Source organism: Citrus clementina, unplaced genomic scaffold, assembly GCF_000493195.1.
Source record: "Citrus clementina cultivar Clemenules unplaced genomic scaffold, Citrus_clementina_v1.0 scaffold_5, whole genome shotgun sequence".
NCBI classification, from domain to species: Eukaryota; Viridiplantae; Streptophyta; class Magnoliopsida; order Sapindales; family Rutaceae; genus Citrus; species Citrus x clementina.
This window is the reverse complement of record NW_006262201.1, coordinates 22,285,590-22,310,189: the sequence shown is the minus strand read 5'-3', so window position 1 is coordinate 22,310,189 and position 24,600 is coordinate 22,285,590. Positions and strand designations below refer to the sequence as shown.

The following is a 24,600-nucleotide window of genomic DNA, read 5'->3' as shown; positions in this document are numbered from 1 at the left end:
GTTTTGATATATAATGGCAAAGTAATAATATAGCTAAAAAGTTAGTATTTTTCGTTAATTTCTTTTCGTGTTAGGGACGTAATGAGTATTATGAAAACTCAAAGGAGCAAATTTTAGTAAAAGAGCAAAAGGCAATTTCCACGAAACTGAACTTGAAAAAAGGATGGGGCAACTAAGACCTTGAGAGGTGAGACTTATTCTCCTCGGCTTGGCTAGGCTAATGGCTATGTAAGAGCCAAAATATCAGCTGCGTATCAGTCACGTGAGTTACTACTGAACTGAAATGAAAGACTCAAAAAAAAAAAAAAAAAAAAGTATAACAAAGCCAAAGTCTCGAGTTAAAAGAAACAAACCTTACTTACTCTGCTTGCCCACTCACCCTTTACTGTCTCTCACGGGCGCGCGCGCACACACTGACTATTACTCAGAACATGTACAAGTAAGTGAGCAACTCTGCCTCTCTACGTAGAAAAAACTCAAACTCGCGGTCACGGACTAATTTCAATTGAAACATTTTAGCCTCCTTCTTTACTTACTTTCCAATCATCCATCACGGGATGCTACAAAACAACATGTGCTTTGGAAGACTCTGCTCTCTTTATAAACAACACATATTAACCACTTCCACTTACAATATTACTACTTCACATTGACATGGCTCCAGCTCAAAACAGAAACAGAGCACCGAAGGTCTCTGTTTTGTTCTTGTTTCTGACTTATTGTTCTTTACAACATTCATCATCATCAGCTCAATCATCACCAGTTTTTGCCTGTGATGTCGTGAGCAATCCGTCTTTGGCGAGTCTGGGGTTCTGTAACACATCGTTAGGGATTGATTTGAGAGTTGGAGACTTGGTGAAGAGACTCACGTTGCAAGAGAAAATCACTTTCTTGGTGGATAGTGCAGGGAGTGTGAGTAGGCTTGGGATACCAAAATATGAGTGGTGGTCCGAGGCTTTACATGGTGTCTCTTACGTCGGTCCAGGTACTCATTTTTCCAATGTCGTTCCTGGAGCTACAAGCTTCCCTCAGGTTATTCTCACCGCCGCTTCCTTCAATGCTTCTCTCTTCCAAGCCATCGGAAAGGTAAATATACATATATTTATCTGTAATTGATGAATCTTAATCATACATTGTTATAAATACACACGTGGTCTTAGATATTTAAAATACCTGCACAGCTCATATTAGTACTGGATCCAAATTCACTGTTTCATCTGATGACCAAACGAACATCTATCTCCTGTCCTGTCTGCACTGCGAGGAGCTATTAGCAGCATGTAAATAAGTTAATTATGATATCATATATGTACATGTATTTGCAGGTGGTCTCAACCGAAGCAAGAGCAATGTACAATGTGGGATTAGCGGGACTGACATTTTGGTCACCAAATATCAACATATTTAGGGACCCCAGGTGGGGTCGAGGCCAAGAGACTCCAGGTGAGGACCCTTTGCTTGCCAGTAAATATGCAACTGGCTATGTTAAAGGTCTGCAACAAACTGATGGTGGTAGCCCAAATCGGCTTAAGGTTGCTGCTTGCTGCAAGCATTATACAGCCTACGATTTGGATAATTGGAAAGGGACCGATCGCTACCACTTCAATGCTATGGTAATATATACATACTATTTGATTAAATTTAAGTGAAATTAACAAGATTCATGTTTGTTTTCTTTTGGTTTCTAAAGTCTGGCTTTGGTTTTGATGAGTTAGGTGACAAAGCAAGATTTGGATGATACATTCCAACCACCATTCAAGAGTTGTGTTATTGATGGGAATGTGGCTAGTGTCATGTGCTCTTACAATCAGGTTAACGGTAAGCCAACATGTGCCGACCCAGATCTCTTGGCAGGAGTTATCCGAGGGCAATGGAAATTGAATGGGTATTTTTTATTTACCGTTATTATTATTGTATAAAATATATATGATCACTTTGTATAACAATCAATTAAATTACATTTTACAAATAATGTTATTGTTTTGCTGTAGGTACATAGTTTCAGACTGTGATTCAGTTGATGTGTTGTACAATTCCCAACATTATACCAAGACACCTGAGGAAGCTGCAGCCAAATCTATTTTAGCAGGTTTGGATCTCAATTGCGGATCTTTTCTAGGCAAACACACAGAAGCAGCAGTAAAAGCAGGGCTTGTGAATGAGTCAGCCATTGACAATGCCATTTCTAACAACTTTGCTACGTTGATGAGACTTGGTTTCTTCGATGGTCATCCAAGCAAGCAACCATATGGACAACTTGGTCCAAAAGATGTGTGCACTCAAGCAAACCAGGATCTGGCCCTTGACGCTGCAAGGCAAGGGATTGTTCTGCTGAAGAACACAGCAGGTTCATTGCCTCTGTCTCCGACTGCCATTAAAAACTTGGCAGTAATTGGTCCCAATGCCAATGTCACAAAGACAATGATTGGAAACTACGAAGGTAAAATAATTAAGTAGTACCATCTTTGTAGAGCTTGAGTTCATCATTTGACTGCCACAATAATCAGGAGTTCTTCTGTACAGGCACTCCGTGCAAATACACAACACCTCTGCAGGGCCTAGCAGCTGTGGTGGCAACAACTTATCAGGCTGGCTGTTCCAATGTGCAATGTGGCACTGCCCAAGTAGACGACGCCAAAAAGGCAGCTGCCTCAGCTGATGCTACTGTGCTTGTAATGGGTGCTGATCAATCTATTGAGGCAGAGGGTCGCGACAGGCTTGACCTTCTTCTTCCTGGGCAGCAGCAATTATTAATAACAGAAGTAGCAAAAGTAGCTAAAGGACCTGTAATTCTTATTATAATGTCCGGTGGAGGTTTTGATGTATCATTTGCTAAAAATGATCCCAAAATTAAAAGCATCCTATGGGTTGGTTACCCTGGCCAGGCCGGTGGAGCTGCCATAGCTGACGTTTGTTTTGGACGCTACAATCCAAGTAAGCACCTGGTTCAATATCCAATTTCAATACTATTTTTTGTTTTTACTGAAATTCACTCACTGATGAAGTAAGAATTTTTGCAAAAATTTTGGCAGGTGGAAGACTACCGATGACTTGGTATCCACAATCATATGTAGAAAAAGTCCCAATGACTAACATGAACATGAGGCCTGATGCTTCAAATGGGTACCCTGGAAGAACCTATAGGTTTTACACCGGGGAAACTGTTTATGCATTTGGAGATGGACTAAGCTATTCCACGATGAATCACGAATTAGTTCGAGCACCGAAGATAGTAGCCATTCCTTTGGAAGAAGGGCATGTTTGTTACTCATCAAATTGCAAGTCAGTTGATGCTGTTGAACAATCTTGTCAAAACTTAAATTTGGACATACATCTTAGAGTTAAAAACAATGCAAGTATAAGTGGAGGCCATACGATATTTTTGTTCTCAACCCCTCCATCTGTGCATAAGTCACCACAGAAGCACTTATTGGCTTTTGAGAAGGTCTTCTTGAAAGGGCAAGAAGAAGCACTTGTAAGTTTCAAGGTGGATGCCTGCAAGGATTTGAGTGTAGTTGATGAGCTTGGAAACAGAAAGCTTGCCTTGGGAGACCATTTGCTTCATGTGGGAAACCTCAAACATTCATTGACTATCAGGATTTGAATTTAGTGATGGCGATTATTTTTCTTTCTTCTCTTATTTCCCAAAAAGCAACTCTGAGTGGAGAAATAAGTTGAGAGAATTGTAACACCTCTCAATTTCATCATACAACCAAGTGTGCAAATCAAATTCTTGAATTTCCAAATGAAATTTCGCCTTGCACTTGCCTTCTTAATTTCAATCTTTTTTTTTCTAGATTATTTTTCATTCCCTTATTTCCCAAAAATATATCTAAGAGTGGAAAAATAAGAGATAGTTGTAACACCTATCTCAATTTCATCATACAACCAATTGTGCAAATCATCTTGAATTTCCAAACGAAATTTCTCGTTGCACTTGTCTTCTTAGTTTTAATTCATTTTTTTTAATTATATTTTATGGCCAACGCTACAATACCCGCATGTATCACATACATGTAGGTAATAAAAAAATTAAAAAAATATGGCCATTGTTTGGCTGCCACATAACAGAGACTGAATTTACGCACTAACGACAACAAAGAAGCTGGTCTTCGAAGTTGCATATATTCCATATACGTTTTTATTTGGCGTGCCTAATGTGGCACAGCATAGAAAATGAAGAAATAATCTGATCAGAAGAAACAAGGACCATATACAAAAAGTTGAGGTATTAAACAGAATTATACAGGAAAAAAAAAATACTTTTCTAGACTGACACCAACCAATGATTAAGATTGACAAGTAGTGTAATCAACCAAAGAAAACAAAGAACAGCACGTACATAGGGCAATGAAAGCAATTCAGATTTTGATAACCTAAAATTGACAACATAATAATAGCTGGCCAGCTGCTTTCTCTGGCAGAAAATTGTCTCTCCAAATCAACTTTCTAATATTCTCAACCAAGAAGAAATTCCTTGTAGCTAGCCAACAGTGACATTAACTTATCTAAGGTGATACAGTACAATCTACAGGACATTGTCATTCACCCATGTCTGAATTTATCTTTGTTCCTACAATTTCTACCACAGCACGCCCAAAGCTTAGTGAAATAATTAAAGCAAATTATAACAGGAGTTTTGTTGAGCTGAAAAAATCTCCAAGTAGACCACCTTTTTTTCTGGAGCTTTTACCGCAAAAGCCTCGCCCATGGCAAGTTGATTCCTATAGCATCAAAGGAGAAGTATCAGTAAACTTGAAGAAAACAAATCTACTTTAAGACATTGTTGGGAGCTTGATGCAGGAAAAGAAATCAAAATAATAAACCATTATTAAGATTTTAAGAACTTAAGATTTTTATTTCAAGTCGAGACTTTGTTAGGTGTCTAAGCCATAATATAACTTTTCTTATATGGATAGGTTTTACATTACTTATCAGGTATAAATTTCTTACTCTAGTTGAAGACCCCCCCCCCCTCTTAAATTAGGTCTTGGCCACCACAGGGCCTTATTTTCAGTTTTGAGTCAAACTCGGTGTCGTTGATGGAATATTTGGATAATCTTTTGGTTTCTCCCCCATATTTCTTCAATTATATCTCCCATCTCTTAGATTATTCTAGTTTGTAATAGAGAATGTTTCCTACATGTTTTTCCCCATATTACTTCACCCCTTTGTTCTCTTTTTTCTATTTATCTTTCTAGTAAGTAAGTTTTGCTTTTTTTTTTTCTTCACATTCATTCATCCCCCCAACCCACAAAAAAAGAAAACATAAACAACAGAAACACAAGTACTCAAAGGTATCAACTCAGCATACATACTACTTCAAAAGATTGTCAATGATGGTAAGTCAAATTCTCTCTAACAAGTCAGGATCTTCAACTTTGCACCCACTGTCTCTAGAATAACAAAATTCAATCTCACTGAGCTAAGAACTTGCAAACATAAAATAATTGATATTTTAACTCATAAACTGAGGCCACTGAAAGTATCATTCATGCCCTCGTAGGTGGATGGGACAAATGTCAATGTGTTATCAGCATATGGAAAAACTGAAAGTTGATTCTCCATAAAACAGAAACCAATTTTTGAGTTGTTGCTCTTGATATGAACCACCACCAAAAATCAAAACATAAAAGTTATTGACAGACATTTACGTAAATGCAACATGGCAGGTAACACAAGGATTTTTTATCAAGGGTCAGACAGTAGGCTAAAAACTTCTTTTCCTAGACCTTCTTTTCCACTTAGAAACAAAAAGAGGATGCAAAGTAAATAAATTGCAACAAATGTATGGTAGCCTGTAAAGAAATTATGCTCCAGTGCAAATCAAGAGCATATGCATTATCGAGTATAACACTTCTAATGTAAGCAGTCATCATTATGCTAGAAAATATAGGGTAGTGACAGGTTTACAAACATTAGTTGAACTGACTGTAAGAAAATGATGATCATCTCGAACGATATACAAGCATAGAAACTTGAAAAGGAATTCACAGCTCACTAACCAGATAAAAGATGATAAAATGTTCCACTTCTCTAGAAAGCCAGTCAAAGATTCTATTACTGCTTCATAATTACTTACAGTCGTGTTATACAAAATTTTGATTGTTTCACTGATCCTTCGGTGTTAACAGCTCCCTTAGTCACGTCCAACCCCAAGTCTTTCAGTGCATTCATCTGCTCAAGGATAGACAAAAGGAACAAAAGTTCTGATCTTCCTTGAGGATAAAAAATCTCAAGTGCTCCATTTTAAATTATGAAACCAGGTGAGCTCCAAAGTTTATGCATGGACATGCTTTAGCCAGCATCAGACCAATCATAGGAAACAGTATGTGTGAACAGTACAATTTGACACTTGAAGCTCTAGTGGTTTCCCACCAAAGGTCATGAACAAATTTGTTCTGTTTCTAATGATTATATACATGGCTGCATTTAAACAACCACGGCATCCCAATTTGTTGGATTCAAACAAAAGATGTGGGGTTAAGTTGTATAATGAGGGGGGAACCATGATGGGTGAAGGCTGGCCCTTTTTTGAACAACCCAGTGAATACACTATGATGAATGCAGATAACAATGATACAATTTTCAAGAACAAATAAATGGACTGAACCGCAAGCAGGCAGTCAATGTGTCAATCACAGCTCCAAGATGATCTTCAAAACAGAGTTGTTCAATTGTGCATCAGAATTTGAATCCTGGTCTACAGAACATGTGGCATCAGAATATAATCAGCATCTTGGTCTGACTTCTGCAATTAAAACAGTCATGTTCGTGTCATGACATCATGCCATCCATACCATAAAAGCTAGAAGAGAATGGGAAAAAGTGGCATCACAGAATTATCCTCCTTGTTGTCAATTACCAGTATTTAAGTGACTGGGGCGGTGAGAGAATTATATGATACAAATCAAATATATCATTTTCATGATAGTGACAATGGCTGCCTCCATACCTTGCATTAAGCTTATAGCACCACATATTTTAATTCTCAAGAAATTAGAGAAAAAAGAATGAAACATTGGAGTGGCAGGAACACGTGACTAACGAAGGGGGTTGAACTCACAGCATTCGTACCACTAGGGGAAGCAAAAACATGTCCCTGCTTAACAATTCAAGAAATACCAAGCGTCCAAAAAACAAAATCATATCACAATTCATGTAAAACAACAACGAACTAGCACTTAAGCACAATACAAATGAATATAGAACAAGTCTGCCAGTGAAAGGAACTCACAAAAGCCAGAAATAAAATATCAAATATAATATGCTAAAATGAGAAATGCTCATCGTTCAAGTTGAATTTTCTTTATATAACTCCATAATTAGCACTCACAACTCAAAGCATCAACAAGAGAATTATGTAACTGGATGCTTTATTAATATTAATATGCAATTCTTACATTATAAAAAGATGCCAAAAAATAAAGCACAGTAAATTATTTTTCTATAGAATATTCTTATAGATTCCAGAACAGCATCATCCTTAAAGTAATCCAGCTATCAGATAAAATCCTTGATAAGTGATGATCTCATGATCTGATTAACGCTAACTGACTCAAGTATTGCTTTTCATAAATAAAGATCTCAACCAATAATCTTATTAGTTTAAAAAAAGAAACACTTTTAAAAAGGAATCCACAAAGTGCTCCTCCAAAAAGTACTTATAAGGCAATCAAATTATGAAAAAATCAAGACAAATAAATTAAAAAAGGAATAAGAAGAAAAATATTTACTTACTTTTTTCTCGAAAGACAAATTCCTTGTACAGAAAATCTGCAGAAGTTAATAAGATGAAATGGATCGTGAGAAAACGGAGGGGCAAAATTGGAATCAAGGAATTTTAGATCGATGGAGAGAAGTAGACAATGCCGTAGAAGAGAATGAAGGAGAAGCTGTAAAAGCCACAAATTGAAGAAGAATGCTCGGCCATTCTGGTAGCTGGAGAGAGCAGCAGCAACCTAATTTGTTTAGAAGTTGATGAATCAAATGGACGAGTTGCTTAATACTATTATTGGGGAGCTTCAACATTTAGCTCCCCTCAAACTTCTGTATTTTATATAATAAGTTTATGCTGTTAAATTTACTTGTTAGTAACATCCGTAACTTTCTCCAAACTTGCATCTGTAAGCTTCCTGCAACCACTTCTGCCTTACAGCAAAACCATCAACAACCACCGTAGAGCTCAGGCGCATAACACCACTTACCCATTTTGATCTCAATTGGGGGTTCCTAATCAGCGCCTAAACAGCAAGTCTAGTCATGAAAACTCGATCTCACCATTTGTACTTAAAAAATGACAAAATGATAGTGACAATCTAGTGAAAAGAATTCAGCCTTTGATGACCTCCCTGTTGACACTTGTTTAATGTCAATATCTAATTACTTTCATTCCCTAATAAATCACAATTTCTGTACACAACACTGACCATGGCAAAGAAAGAACCATTTTTTCAAAAATAAAAATAAATAACCAACACAAGTAACCATTGCTTTTCCGAACCCACTTATTCAGCTAATATGAGAAGGCCAAATGAACTCAGGAAGCATTTTGAAGAAGCAAACGGCAACCTTTTTACATGAAAAGATAAATCCTTAAAATGTAGCAAGGCAAAATTTTAATACCAAAATCAGCAATACTATATCGCAAAGTGTATAACTTCAGCAGGGCAAATATAAGATTTCAATGCTAAGATTTCCTAGTTTAACATTGTTTGTGATTATAGTAAGATAAGCTGTAATAACTATTGAACCTTAAAGAATAAATACTAACATCTATGAAACTTAAAGATTAGAGAACCCTCTCCTAGGATATCTTGGGAAGGGAATAACATCCCTGATGTTGTCCATGCCTTTAGCAAAAAGAACCATTCGTTCAAAGCCTAATACAAATCCACTATGTTTCACAGTCCCAAAGCGCCGCAGGTCAAGGTACCACTCTTAAGGCTCAATAGGCAGTCCTGTTTCCTCAATTCTGTAATGCATCCACACAAAAGATATATTAGTTTAGTAAAAGAGTCACAGCACAAGATCTTTAATTTAGAGAGTACAAGGCCTTTAATTTTACAGATATAAGCATAAGCATTTTCTAGCATTATAATCAAACCAATCATGAACTTATCATTTATCATACCTGCTCTTAATTACACCGTAACGCTCCTCCCTTTGGCTCCCCCCAATTAACTCTCCCACCTATAACATAGGATAATCAGTTTTGTCAATCTTGAAGCAAAAAATTCTAGATCATCAGTTCTAGTAACATAATAAAACGGAGCACCACCAATCCAATGGTTGAAAGTTTTTGAAGAAACAAGTCACCTTAGGTACAACGACATCCATAGCCGCCACAGTTGTCAAGTCATCATTAAGCCTCATGTAAAATGCTTTGACTCCTTTTGGATAGTTGTACACAGTGACAGGCTTCTGAAATTTGAACTATGTTAAGTATCTGCAACAGTATACCAGCAAATCAAGAATCAATAACAATAGTCCCACACTTTAGCATGACACAATATGTGTATGTTTGAGTTAGCATACCCTTTCATGCTCAGACACCAAATCAATCCCCCATTCCACTTTATTCTCAAAATGTTTTCCCTCCTTCACGGCAACTTATAGTAGTTCCACTGCTTTGATGTACGTTATGCACTCAAAGGGAGTTAAAGCAACCATTCATAGACACTCAATGCAACTTGTATCATAATATTCAACCATAAACTCGATGTCCTCAAAGAATTTCTCAAGTAACCAATGGCACATCTATTTCGCATATGCCTCCACATAGTTCATATCATCCTAAAATTTTTAGAGAATCTGAAGAATCATAAATTGTAATTGTAATTCCAAAACAGATAAATGGATGCCCACCAAATTATAGCATTGATGATTGACAATTCAAGAAATCAATAAAACTAATTTCAATCACATATAATTCACAAAACAAGGTTACTTGTGTTCTTAAAATGCTATAATTTAATTAATTAGGATACTCTAAAATTATAGTACAGTCTCCTTAGGGGTATTTAACAATCATATTTGTTTACACATACAGTAACAAGAGTAGAAATTTACATTCTAGTAGAACACCTTACATTGTCCCAATCCTTTTCCTTGAGCAATCCTTTTCCTTGAGCATACTCAAAAAACTAAACAAACTAGCTACTGTAACCCAACACGAAATAAAAAACAAATGATTTTAGCCATACTAATAAATTAATTCTATTTATAAACACAAAAAGCCATCAACATGTACCTTGAGACTGTGGTGGCAATAATATTGAGAAGATCAACTTAGCACAGTTATCACAAATAAATGTCAAAGCATTTTAAAATAGCACTAATGCCAGATTGCCTCTGGACTAGGACTAACACTAGTCACAAAGAAATAAATCAAACGTCACAGTGAGCAATTGCTAAGCCTAACATACCCTAAGATCAGCAAAAGCTATTTTAGGTTCCACCATCCAGAATTCTGCCAAATGCCAGGAAGTGTGTGAATGTTCTGCTCAAAAAGTTGGCACAAATGTATAGACACGACTAACAGCACATGGCATGGGTTTCAACTTGGAGAATGGCCAGAAACAGTAAAAAATGCTTGACGAGCAAAGAAATCTTTTGCATAATCCATCTTTCCATCCTTTTGCAGGATTCCACGCTTAAGCTTTGATCTTTCCTCAAGCTTTGCAAGATTCTGTTTTGCTTTTTTCAGTTCAGCAAAACCTCCTTGCTTGCTTTTTTGGATTTTAGTTTTGCCACACCCTCTCCTTTCTCCTTGACAAAAAGCTTGGCTGCTTCTCTGTCAGCTTCTGATGGAGGAGGATTCTTCATCAGTTCCTTCTCCAACTTCTCAGCTTCACTTAGTAGAGTTGTGACTTGAAACATTTCACCACAACCACTGGTAGTGATAATTGGAGTTTGAATGTAGAGAAAGCCATGCAATTGAAAGAATTAATGAGTGGAATGAGCAAGAGCATTCCGGATTCATGCAACTGCAGCTACTGAAATTGTTCACAGTAACTCAAAAAATCAAAACATTTTTTTAAAAGGGATTCGATATCACTACAAGCCAAGAAAATCCACTATTGGCTACCAAACAAGAACAAGGAACTGGATTGTCATTTACACACTAATGGGTTAAGACAAGCATCTCTGCCGAATTTATGGTACACTATATACATATAACTTTTCTCCAAGATGATTCCTAGAAAACTCCAAAAATTCCCAATCAAAAGAATTAACAAAAGCTTAACAGTGAAGACTAAAAAAATTAACAACTCTATTTTGTTTTCTCATTTTACAATCCGATAGAATCACATTTAATCATAGACTAGCAATAAATTAAACTCATCAAAAGCCTAACAGTAAATTAAAGTCTATCAATTTTAAAGAACAGAAAAATCGAGGTAAAAATTCTCTATATGGATCCAGGGGTCCAAGAACAAAAAGACATGTATGTATCTCATAATTTTACACACCAGAAACAAATAAATAAATAAATAAATGAAGGGGTAAAAAAAAGGAGATTACCGTGTTTGTCCTTGGTCGTAAATAAATGTTATCCCTCAAATACTCAAGATTGTGCTTTTTCTTGACAGGGGATACTCCGCCGCAACCAAACCCACATCGATGACCTTCTTAACCCGAAGCTCAATCTTCTGCTTAATTCCCGCCCCCACAGGAGGGATTGCGAGTACGCCCTCAACATAAACACAAGTGCCAGTTTGCACGAGCTGTCTCGAATCCGCTACTTTCTTTCCACAAGTACTTGTAAATTATCAAAGCATGAACCGTCGTTCACCTCGAAAAATGCCAGCCAATCTTTATCTTGTTTACGACCAATTTTGACCCATCCTGCCAACTTGAATAAAGGGGGAATTGCGCGCGATACACCCCTCTTCTCCCCAAATAAAAAAGCACAAATTATACCTTAAATTATTGAAATTGGGAAAGTACAAAAATATCGTCCACTAAATCGAGTAACGAGTCGGTAAGGAGCCCAATATACTCGACTTCAATTTGAACCACAAGCAATTAAATTTTCTAAATAATTCTAGACTTCTTTCGTGTAAGTGGGTAACAAGTCCAGTACACTAGACTTGAATTGAACCACGATGATTAAGTCCCTTAAAAAAATTTTTCGACTTCTTTAATTAAGTCGGGTAACAAATTAAGTATAATCGACCTCAATTAAACTACGAATAGTTAAGTCTTTTAAAAATTTTTTGACATTTTTAATGAAGTCGGTTACCGAGTTGAGTATACTATATTTCAATTTACGAGTTGAGTATACTATATTTCAGTTGAACCATGACCAATTAAGTACCCTGAAAAATTCTTGAATTCTTTCATGAAAGTCGGGTAACAAGTTGAGTACACTTGACCTCAATTAAACCATGACCAATTAAGTTGCCTAAAAAATTCTTGACTTTTTTAATGAAGTCTGGTAACGAGTTGAGTATACTTGACTTCAATTGAACTACGACCAATTAAGTCCCTTGAAAAAAATCTCGACTTCTTTCATGGAAGCCGGGTAATGAGTTGGATATAATTAACTTCAATTGAACCAAAACCAATTAAGTCTCTTGAAAAATTCGAAACTTTTACATGGTAGTCGGGTAATTCTCGACTTTACTATATCAATAAGTCATCATCTTCCAAGATATGCAATAAGAATTTAAAAAAATAATAGTAACTGTAACAATCATAAATTATCCAAACAAGCATTAAATACAATGTCATCTTATAACAACTAGTAAAGTCATCATTATACAATTTCAGTAGGGAAATACTTATACACGACTTAGGATAGTCTTTTAGTTGCTCCAAATACTCAAGCCATGACCCAAAACCTCAAAACACCACCTCTTAAAGACAACATACCATTTACGATCCTTTGTCAAACCATGTATAGACAAATAATTTTGAATTTAGTACATGTTTAAACAACATTAAAGAAATAAATAAGGCATAAATTAATGGCAATACAAAAATGAATACAAAGAATTGAGACACTTGCACATAAATTTGAAACAAGGCATCATCCTCAAAGACTTATTCGACTTTTATGTGACTTGTTCAAAAAATTACTTAGACTTATTCAAAGACTTATTGGACTTTTACACAACTTGCTCAAAAAATTACTTGTGTTGAAAAGAGTTAAAATTAATACTCGACTTATTCAATAGACTTTCTCAACTTAAACTCCATTTATTCATAAATTAATATTCGACTTATTCAAAGACTTGTACAACTAATTACTTGAATTATTCTATACTACTCGACTAATTACCTGAGTTATACTTTACTGTTAGGCTTACTATTACTCGACATATTTCTTGACTTCCTACCTGACTTACATCTCAACTTACTCGACTCATTTCAATTTTTACTAGACTATATACTCGACTTAATCAACTCTCTTATTCCTACTCGACTAAATAGTCAACTTAATCAACTCCCTTACTTCGCTCCTTGCTTGACTAAATACTCAACTTACCCAACTTCGTGCTCAACTTGTTCTTGGAATCATTTTTCAATCATCCAAAACTTCAATTGAATATTTTGGTCTTAAATCCCTACATTTCATGCAATAGTGTGTGTGTGTGCAAGAACTAAATGAACTTAAACTATTACAAACTCATAAGTCATTAATTAGCAAATAGAATTCTATGGAAATCAAATCAAACCCTAAGTATACAAAATATTTATATTTTAAACATATCTTATCCACCAATTGACAATTCACTTACTTTTAAGCTTGCCTTACTCATCGTTATCTACAACGTAAGGACTTTATGAGCTAATGCCAAGTAAGATAACACTTTGATCCATGTATAAATTATTATGCATATAGATGATCATATTAAGTTTTTAAAAGAAACTTAGAAAATACCAAACAACTTTATTAGGGCCCTAGGTATATTCCACTACAAGGCTAACACTTTTATTCTTTAAAACAACATGCCATCGGGACTAATTAGTTGATCTTTTGGGCGTTACGTATCGCCATCCCTAAAAGATTAACTTTTAGCTAGCTATCTTGGAGGGCTTTTCCTTTTTGGGAACTTTGCCACTTGGTAGTACAACCACCCATTTTTGAAATTTTCATTTTCTTTACAAAGTTATCCATGAAATGCATGCATTCAATGCAATTTATGCCATAACATGTGAAGTTCCTAGACGTACAACACTATCAACACAAAATGCTATTTAAGGACAACAATCTTTAATATAGGCGGCAATGCCGTCCAAACAGAGATGAAACAAAATGAGATTATAATATAAACGGTAGAGTCGATCATAGCATAATTAAGTAAAAGTATTATAAAATAGGCAGAATAGCCGACCATACAAGAAATAAATAAGAAAATATCACAATATAGGCGGCAAAGCCAACCATACAAGAAATAAATAAGAAAATATCACAATATAGGCGGCAAAGCCAACCATATAACTATAGATAATAAAATACTATAATATAGGCGGTATACCTGTCCATGTAAAAATTTAGATTATAACCAATCACATTATAGTAGCATCACAAGATAAATTATTAGTTAAAACTAAAGTTAAGTATAAAAGAATTTTGTCCCTACGTTGTAGTTGAAGTATTACTTACCTCTTAACCTTGACTTCTCTAGACCTTTCTAATTTGAGAATTTCTTTACTCTTGATGTTATGACTTAGAATAGAAGATGATTGAATTTCTAGGTTACATCAAAAAATGAAAGGGTTAGGGGGTATTTACAGGATTTTCTAAAGCTAATGGATGGTTAGGATTTTGCCACCGTAACTCTTGATTAATGATTGAGATTATTTTTCATAAATATCTTACTAAATTCTAAAATTCCTAACTATCTCTACAAACTTTTCTTACATCATTACTTATGTAATTGCTTATGTTATATTTACTTTAGAATTAAATATTTTATATTATCATTATTATTATTGTTCTTCTTCTTCTTATCATTATTATTATTATTATTGTTGTTGTTGTTGTTGTTGTTGTTGTTATTTTTTAATACTTAAGGGGCTTGTTAGCTTAAAATTAATTTTATTATATTCAAATGAGAAAATTATAGCTCATAAAATCAAACCTGAATTTTTATTCAGTTTTTGGTTTGAGTTAACCTTGAAATCCAAACGAATCAAACTTATGAAACCGATTGGTTTTACAATTCAGTTCAGATTAAATAAAAAGAGGCTTTCATTTAAAAAAAAAGGAACAATTGAACAACAACCAAACCTAATCCTAATTTCCCCAAAGCCACAAAATAAAAACCTTAACTCATCTTTTCTCCTCTCTCAAATCTGAAGACTAAAGCCGCCGGCTACCGCCACATCAGTCTACCTAAGCACAACAGCATAGCCGTACCACGACAGAGCCATTAACAGCCACAATAGCCCACAATAGTCCTCATTTGTCCTCTCTCAAATCAGCCGCACCATAGTCGCACAACAGCCGCATCACGATAGCCTCAGCCAACCACAGCAGTTCATGACAGTAGCTCATGAGAGGAGGAAGCAATTGACGAAATTGAAGGTCAAAGCTGAGAAGGCTACCGAGGAGAATGGTCAAATCTATGAAGGTTGTCACGTACATGTTGAAATTAATTATTTTGGTTATCAATTTGCTTTATTTAATAAAAAATGTGAGATTACATATTGTCATCTTTGCTTCTTTGTGATCTACATTTTTGTCCACTTTTGGAATAGTGAGGGTAACAGTGGATTCAACAATTTCTTTGGTAAAATTTTAGGAGAGTAGAATTGAAAGTGAGGGTGGAATTGTTAAAATTACAATGGACAGGTACATGTGAAGTTTGGCTGCAGATGTAATTTGAAGAGCTTGTTTTGGAAGCAATTATTCCAAGGCCAAGGATTATTTTCAAAGTTTAAATGTCTTGTGGTAGCCATATCTAAGGGAGTTGTCGGAGTTTATGGCTCAAGGTACAACAAACAATCATATAAAAGTTTTATTATCTTTTTTATATGGATGGAAATTGATCACTTGTACAATATATATGATCATGGTAATTAAAGGTACTTGCCCACCAAAACAACAGACAGATACGGAAATTAGACAAAGAAATCAATTCAATGATATTACAAGACTTGTAGTACAAGTAATGAAAGAACTATGTCTATCCTCTTCTTATGAGAGGGATCCTTTACAAATGATTATGTACATTTTCCTTCACTTTTGGCTCCTTAATGAATCAGTGTATGTCAAAATTTGTCTAAATTATATTGCTTAGATATGAGGTACACATGTTTGGACTTCATTTTAAAGTTCTTTTAAAAAAACAGTTTTATTTGCTTGTTTTTGAAGTTCTCATAAATGATTGTTTGTGTTTACATGTAAATCTCAACTTAAATTAGTAATCCAACTTGATTTGTAACCTAAAATTAAATTGAATTATAAAACCAAACCGAATCGAACCGAATTTGAAACCAAATCGAACCAAATCGAAATAATTTTTCAACCCATTTAGGTTGAATTCTTGAAGCGAATGAGTTGCAAACCGAACCACAAATCAAAAAATCAAACTGAAAGCTGAAAAGCCCACCTCTTGGTAAAGTTATTGCTAAACAAATATGTACTGCATGTAGCATTTGTACAAAAGCATATTATATTGCTATATAGCACAGTCTTGACGTCAATGAAAGCCGTAAGTGCAAATCTCCGTTTCTTAATCAGTTGACGCGTAATCCTTTTGATCAATGCCGATTAATTAAATATTGGACCTTGTTAAAAATTTTGTTTTAATTTCCTCATGCAATCCTTACAATAACTATGAGTTTTTTTCTCAAAAAATACAGCCATTTAGTTAAGCTTGAAAGTTTTCAATTAAATTTATTAAACAAAATGCTATTTGATTCTTTTTCTTCCTGAATGAAATATAAATAAAGGAAAAACAAGATCACCATCACATTAGACTTGCCAAATTTTTGTAATTGGTAGCATAGGTTGGATTTCCAGCAATCTTCCATTAAATAAGCCGTCAAAACAAATAATAATTTATAACTAGTAAAAATCTCCTAGGATATTATAAAACAATAATAGGTTTCAGTTTGAACTATATTATTTGAAGGGAATTGCACGGGATATGACCTTAAAAATAGATTCAAATAAAAGGTAAAAATTAAAAATGTCAACGTAATGACAATTGAAAAATATGCAAATACCCTTTTGTGTTTTTTAAGATAGTAGAAGATTTCATAGTGGCTCATGTCTAACCGGAGCCGTATTATGTTAAATCATTTTTACCCAAACACATCCATCAATTTATTGGACCAAATTTATAGCATTGACCTTACTAAAACGATATGTTTATAAATTTAAAGACTACAGCTTGTAAAATCATGAATTTCGGATACAATTGAATAGATATACGTATGTACAAAGTTCTCTATAAAGCTTCATAATTTTTTGAGAGCTTTGAAGTCTTCAAGTTAGATCCTAGAAATGTGGTTCAGTAGAACTGAGCTTGCTGTGTTTAGAAATTTACAACTTGATTTTACTATGTTAGCAATAAAATTATGATATTTTAAAGAGGCATAATAGACATCTACAACTTTAATATTGCAAATGTTTTGTGAATTTTGAAGTTAGATTTGGCTTCTACATTTTTTAAAAGTTGATTCAGATATTGGAAGTCTACAATTTGAGGTTTTAGTGTCAAGTTAGTACTAAATTATAGCACTTAGATATTAGTTGGCTCACATTTGGAGCCAATATTGTGGATATATTTGAAAGTTTTGAAGGTCTTTAAGCATATGATATGTATTTTTTATTTTCATTGTTGTACATAATTTTAGCAACCTTTTGCAAGGATTTCAGTAAGTTCACTGTTCGTAGCAAAATTTTGATCTTTAACAACTAGACAATGTTCTGACTCACTGGGCAATGTGATGAGACCATTAATTAAAGATCCACTAGAGGCCATTTCTTGTTTTTCTTTTTTAAAGGTAAGGAGTCTAATCCGCTCAATCCGATTAATCTGTAAAGATCCGATTTATAAAAATCTAATCTGTGGATTAGTAGATTGAATTGAATTGAAAATTTAAAAATCTGCGGTCGATGGATTTGATATAGATTACTTCTATAAATCCGCAGAATTCGTGAATTCACAAAAAAAATTAAAATTATTTATTCAATTAAAAAATAAAACTTGTAAATATGACAATAGTGCTTACTAATAAATAAATAAACAAATATAATTTCCTAAATAATTAATTTTCATGATCTGATCTAATCAAATGTGATTTTTTGTTTTTAATGTGTTATATTTTGAAACTTTAAATGTATTTTTTAGCTTTATTTAAACAATTAATTTATTTATATCTTATTTAATTTTGAATTCTGTTGGTAGTAAAATTATTTTTTTATTTAGTTAGTTCGTGGATTTGACAGAATTAATAACTTTCAGTCCGTAAACCAATCCACAAAATGATGGATTGGATCAAATGCCTATCCGATCCGTAGATGTATCGATTAGATTTAAACTAAATTTCATTAATCCGTAGATTGGATTAGATTGAAAATTTATAATCCACAAAATCGTGGATCGAATAAGGATTGATGTCTAATCCACAAAATCCAATCCGCAAAGTAAGGAGTGGGTAAAGTCCAAAGTAATTTTTTTAATCTCTTACTTTTTTTAGGATTTGAATCGGATAACCAGCCAAAGAAAATTATTTAAAAACCACTCAATCAAGTACATTGGGCATGACCTTTGTTTTTCTTTTCATATTTTCCTAAGTTTTCATTTTCTATTCGCATGAACCTCCAATTTCTTGGGCCATATTAATTTGGGTTCTCTCTTTGTTGTTTTGATTATGAATTGTGATCAAAGAAATTATTCCATGAGCAGTGGAATATGAAAATCACCCTGCTCCCTTTCGCATTTGATTCCATACCTGTTTTAAAATATTCATTTGATCATATTTTCTCCTCCTTTTTGTTGGGTTAGTTCATTGTAAGAAGCGAAGTATCTAGCTGAACACTATAAGCAAGTTATATATTCTTTGCTTGGCAATGTCAATCTTTCATTGAGAAAATGTCATATTCAATTCCCACTCTACAGAATTGTGGCAACGTGCGATGAATGCGTATAAACTCCAAGCAATCATTGGCCTAAATGCTCATGTTATAGAAATTAATATACCTACAGGCGCAAGTTGTGAAGACATTGAGCTCATTTATAAATTCAGAATTTTATTTATTCCTTTTATTGGCAATGCCAATTATGTCGTAATATTTCTTTTCCTCTTGGGAATGTGATAATCAGGTAGAATAAATAGTATTTGATCAATAGAATGTAATTTAAGTTCCTTGCACTTGTATATCTAATTCTATTGAATATGATATTTTCATATAGAATCATCCAAAGTCTAATCGTCTCTGTCACAACGCTCATTTCTAACTTTGATCCTTGGCCTATGCAGATTGAGTAGGGGTTTGGTTATTTTGTTGTGCTTTTGTTTTTGCATGCCTTTTCTTTAGTTAATATTACTGCAGCAATATTAAGATCCATTCGTGTGGTCCTTCATCAATCATCATTGTCAAGGATGAACATATCAGCTGTTGACATGGCATGATCAAGCAAATGATTGATGACATGGATAATGACGCAGCTGTTGATTAAGAATATTCTAGTGGTGCGATTACTAAAGAGAATAGGAAAGAGCTGGAATTGGAATGGGTTGAAATGCGAATGGGGAATAACAATAAAAATAAGTTGTTTACTTGAGCTATAAGAATTAGAATAGGAATGGACTAGATTGCCATTAATATGTTTACTTTGTCTTAGAATACGAATTTGAATAAGTTAAATTATTACAAATTATTAAAAAGTCCTTAGTTAACTATTGTCATAATAATTATTTCGTATTTTAATTATTGTGATCATTATTATTAAAAAATTATTATCATTAATAAATATCATTGTAAACATCATCCAACAACATCATAATCGTTGGTAGCATCAGCAAACCAGATTTGGCTTCATCATCATCGTCAACATCAAATCAGAACATGACTACTACTAATGACTATTGCTACCTATGACATGACGACCTACGAGCAACTGCTACTTCATAGGCAACAACCGACAACAACGAGGGAGCTTGTCAACATGATTGCATTTTAATTTTTTTTTTTAACTGAGGACAAAATTAGAATTATTGATTTTATTGTGGACAAAATCGCCATCCCTAGGAATGGGAGTCTGATTCCCACCCCCTTAGGTATTAGTCTCCCATTCCCAATTTCCAAATTAGTGTGGGCCCTATAATTCTAGTCCTGATTTTCACCTCTATGTTGTGAAGTACACGTAGTCAATTACTTCGATTTCGATTTTGAATTATAATTCTGCAATCCGGTAAGAAAACACACCATAGATTGCATTGACGAAAAGTTCAAAGATGAAGTATAGACAAATGAAGCTATTCTTTGTGAAAGGCAAGATATAGCTGCTATTGGAGGATTTTTTTTTCCAACTATTTATACTTGCTTATCTTGGTTAGCAAAAAACTTAAAATATTGTCAAAAACAAAATGAATACTTGATGAATAGCTTGTAACTTAGTCGTGAAGCCAATATGAATATTTAATACTATAAACTAGCAAAAACATTACAAAAAATAAGATTATGATCTTTGAGATACACCACCAGTAACATATAATCAATCAAATTGCATATGCTCACTTATTCTGCAGTTGTTTGAATCGATCGATTCATATTGATCAATTCCTCAGAATTAGAATTGAATTAAACTTGAAAATATATATGTATCCCTGACTATATTAAAGTCATCGACAAACTAAAAAATAAAAAAAATAAAGATTTTTGTGCACTGTATTTTGTCCTATATAATGTATTGAAATCTATATATTTTTTTCTTTTAATTGATCCCTGATTTTAAAAAAGTTAGAGACCCTTGATTGGAAACCTACTATATAGGATGTCAGTAAAATACCAAAAAAAAAATTACAATACATTGGAAACTGCATTTTTTTTGGTCTATTAGTTATTCAAATCTATACTTTTTTGTATTTTATTGGCATTCTCATTTAAATAAAGGGAAGATGTCCTCACTATATATATATATATATATATATATATGCTGACAAGTTATTAAACCATATAGTTTAATAGCATATTCACATGAAAAAAAATGAGAGCGCATGTATGAGAGAATGACTTTATCATTCTTAAAAAAAAAAAAAAAACCAAAGGTGTCCACATAAAAAAAGTTGGTCACAAAGATATATCTAGGTAAGTCTTCACTTTTTTGGGGAAAAAGTTATTATTTTTTATGTTAAGATTGTTATCAAACCTTAAAAAGTATATGAATTGAATAATATAATTGATCTAGATAAGTTAATTGATGATGAATGTGGGGTTGATGGATTGATTTTGCCCTAATTATATTTAGAAATATTTTAATTTAAAAGTATATGAATTGAATAATATGATTGTTTGGAAAATGGGTTAAATTTGGTGCAAAATCAAAGTTGCAGCTATCTAGTAGTGTTCACAATTATATTTGACCTAAGATGTTCGGTCAATAGGCATTTTAGTGTAGAAACTGTAAACTTATAGGTAATCCTTTAATTGTCTTTCTCTAAGCTTCCAATGGTTGATTGGTGGACAAATATTCTTTTATGGGTGCAGTATTGAGCTAAAAAGTGACTATAACATCACTTAGTTTAATGCAATGGGAGATATTCCTTGTAAAGAGTAAAAGATTTCTATTCAAAGTGACATGCAATTTTTTACTTTTGAAAGATGTATCTATTCCGTACCCGAGTAGTTGAAAAGCTGAAGATTACAAAGATGTGGTGAATGGAGTTCTTCCTCTGTCCCCAAGTTTAAAACAACTTTATGAATTACTAAGAGACTGAGCATAGGTAAGGTCTTTGGGGGAATATCAAGCATATATTTTAGAGGAAGCTTGGACAGGAGTACATGAATCTTGTTGATCCTCTGTTTTATTTAGGGTTGATTGTAAGTCCACTTATGAAATCAATAGGGATTCTAGACTTCTGGCCAGACATAGTTTCTCTAATATTTTGTCATATTGACTTCTGAAAATACAATACCTTTGTAAGTCTGTAACACTGTATTATGTTGAAGCAAAAGCAATGAGAATTAGGATTAAATTTGCTAAACAAGCTGATTTTAGTTCCATTAATCATCGAATTAGACAATTCAAATGTTGTTAATCTTGTTAGGAAAAATGAGAATAGTAGGAAATAAATATTTTAGGTAGCTTTAGATATTCAATTGTTGATCCAAGGTGCAGAGAATTTCAAGGTCATTGTGTATCTAGAACTCATAATTGAGAAGATAGTAAGTTAGCTAAATTTTCTATCAGAACTTGTAATTGAAAGGATAGTAATGTTTGTATGGAAGAAATTTCAGCAGATGGAAGTGCTTTGCTCTATCAATTAATTTTCTTTAAGAAAAAAGGGAAAATAATCACTGTGATCAGTAGGACTTGTTTTGTTTGTAAGAACAAAAATATTTTGTTTTCCCTGTCAAACAAAACAGAATGAGATAATGACATGACTTTAGGCAAATATGAAACTTATTGAGGTATAAAAATGTCTCTTTTAAACTGAGCTAGATGGTTCATAAATTTCTTTAAATTTGACTTCAAGGCTCTATTAGTCAACTTGTAAGAATAGTGTGTGTACCCTTGCTTTTAGAGCCATGCAATATAGCTGTATAACCAAAAGATTTTTGAAGGATCTTTCGTGTCTAATGCACATTAGGATTACACGAATCTATTTATTTGACATGCATTTTGTTGCTCTAAGACCCTATTTGGTAATGAGATATTATAACTTTTAAGCTACGACGTAGGAAAAAAATTCTAACTATGAAACAAAAGTCAATAGGAAGTAATAAATACAATTTTCTAAATAATAATTTTAACAAAATTACTAAAGAACATCGTATAAGTGTAAAATCAAATCAACTTAGCTTTTAAGGTACACCAACTAGTGTTTACCAAACACTTTGGTGCAACAGTTTTTAAACTCCAGTTGTCTAATGTCAATCCCAAATAAGACCCAAATCAGACAACGATCTTATTAATTTAATGTGACACCATCTGATGGGGTGAAGTATCCTCTTTCTATTACTTTTTTTTTTCTTATATCTTTGCAATCCCTTCAAGTTTTTTAATCTACATGTTTCGAAATATCACTTTACACGGGAAAGTACAAAACTTTCAATTTGTAGTTACACCTCTTACAGGAAAATATGTATCATTTTTGCCTTCAATGTCTGCTAAAAGGAAATGTGAAATTTTTTGTTACAGATGCACCGCTTGCCTTGTGGAAGAAAACTTTAAAGATCATATACCAAAAATAATAATTTTTATTTCAATACTATTTTTCATTTAACAATTGTTCCTTTTCATGTCAAAATAATATTATACCTAGCAAAGACTATTACATTTGAATCCTCAATTGGTCAACATCTAGCTCATAAATTCATTGAATTAAATAAATATAAAATTGTAAAATTCAATTGAAAGTGATAGGTAGGTTGACATTTTTTCACTCGAGCCAACAGTAAACAAGAAATCACTAATCTCCCATATTCTTAAATGCATGGGATCATTTTGAATCACATCCATGTAGGATGATAAAATCTAGATCCAGATGTGCATTGAAGTTTTGATATCTGGATTTGCATTTGGATTCGCAAAAATATGCGGATTCGGATGCAGATAATATTTGCATAGATTGCAGGCAGATTTTCCAAATATCAGGATCTGCATAATAATAAATTTAAATATAATTTTAAATTCAATAATTTACCTAGTAATATTAAATAAAATCTAATTATAATTCAACAATAAAAAATTCAACATCAATTGAACATAAATAACATACAATAACACCATAAATCTACAAAGAAAAATTTCACAACATAAATCCAACATAAAAAAAATAAAAAAAATCTACGGTAAACCGATTCATTACAATATTCTCTTATTATTATTATTATTAGTTTCTTAGCATATTTTTCAAAGTTAAGGAAGATTATAGAGTTAATTATACTTACACATAAATAAATAGTTTGATTTATAAAATTTTCAATTGAAATTTAATTAAATAAATAATTTATTTAAAAAATTACAAATTTGAATATTCGATTTTTCAAATGCATTTACATCCGGTGCAGGATTTGGATCCAAATTTTTTGAATCTTTACGTATGTGAACTAGAACAATATTTTTTTTTCACCCCTACATCCTAGGCTCCACGGCGTATTTGGAGTTGCAAACTCTTAAAGCCGTATAATATTTTTAGACGTGTTTATGAATTCGGATAATTGTTAACTTTAATAGAAAATCATTCTCTGCAAAAGTCTGTTAAAATGCTGATTCTAAAAAATAATGGTGAATCATTTACTGAAAACGGTTAACCGATAATTTTCATAAAGGAATTACTTCATAACCATGAACCGTTTAGCAAGAACGACAAGCCAAATTTGTTTTGTAGGTTTTTGGAAATAAACGACTAACCGATAACTTCAAACAGGTGATCGACTATTTGAAATACCAACTCAACGGTCAT

At 33.3% G+C, this 24,600-nt stretch overlaps 1 protein-coding gene, 1 long non-coding RNA gene and 1 pseudogene across 3 annotated transcripts; 1 reads left to right on the top strand and 2 right to left on the bottom strand.

Annotated features, from left to right (window-relative positions):
* Positions 1-374: 374 nt before the first annotated feature.
* On the top strand, positions 375-3,770 carry LOC18041989 (beta-D-xylosidase 4). The gene is made up of 6 exons (XM_006432404.2): positions 375-1,086; positions 1,326-1,613; positions 1,716-1,885; positions 1,992-2,440; positions 2,524-2,934; positions 3,033-3,770. The coding sequence occupies exons 1-6, from the start codon at positions 655-657 to the stop codon at positions 3,602-3,604; spliced, it is 2,322 nt and encodes a 773-aa protein (XP_006432467.1). The 5' UTR covers positions 375-654; the 3' UTR covers positions 3,605-3,770.
* Positions 3,771-4,351: 581 nt separating this feature from the next.
* On the bottom strand, positions 4,352-7,360 carry LOC18040616. 2 transcript variants are annotated; one of them, XR_002905373.1, is made up of 2 exons: positions 5,319-7,360; positions 4,352-4,724 (listed from the first exon to the last, which is right to left on the bottom strand). It is a non-coding gene; the product is annotated as an uncharacterized LOC18040616 (long non-coding RNA). The 2 variants fall into 2 exon arrangements; XR_002905374.1 differs by having other exon boundaries at positions 6,083-7,360.
* A 424-nt stretch (positions 7,361-7,784) lies between these two features.
* On the bottom strand, positions 7,785-12,042 carry LOC18040615 (annotated as a pseudogene).
* Positions 12,043-24,600: the final 12,558 nt, after the last annotated feature.

Excerpts from the sequence above, each read along its gene's own strand:
- LOC18041989 (XM_006432404.2), top strand. The coding sequence starts at position 655 with ATGGCTCCAGCTCAAAACAGAAACAGAGCACCGAAGGTCTCTGTTTTG. Across the intron at positions 1,614-1,715 it reads GCTACCACTTCAATGCTATG|GTGACAAAGCAAGATTTGGA; the intron begins GTAATATATACA and ends TTGATGAGTTAG. Across the intron at positions 2,441-2,523 it reads AATGATTGGAAACTACGAAG|GCACTCCGTGCAAATACACA; the intron begins GTAAAATAATTA and ends TCTTCTGTACAG.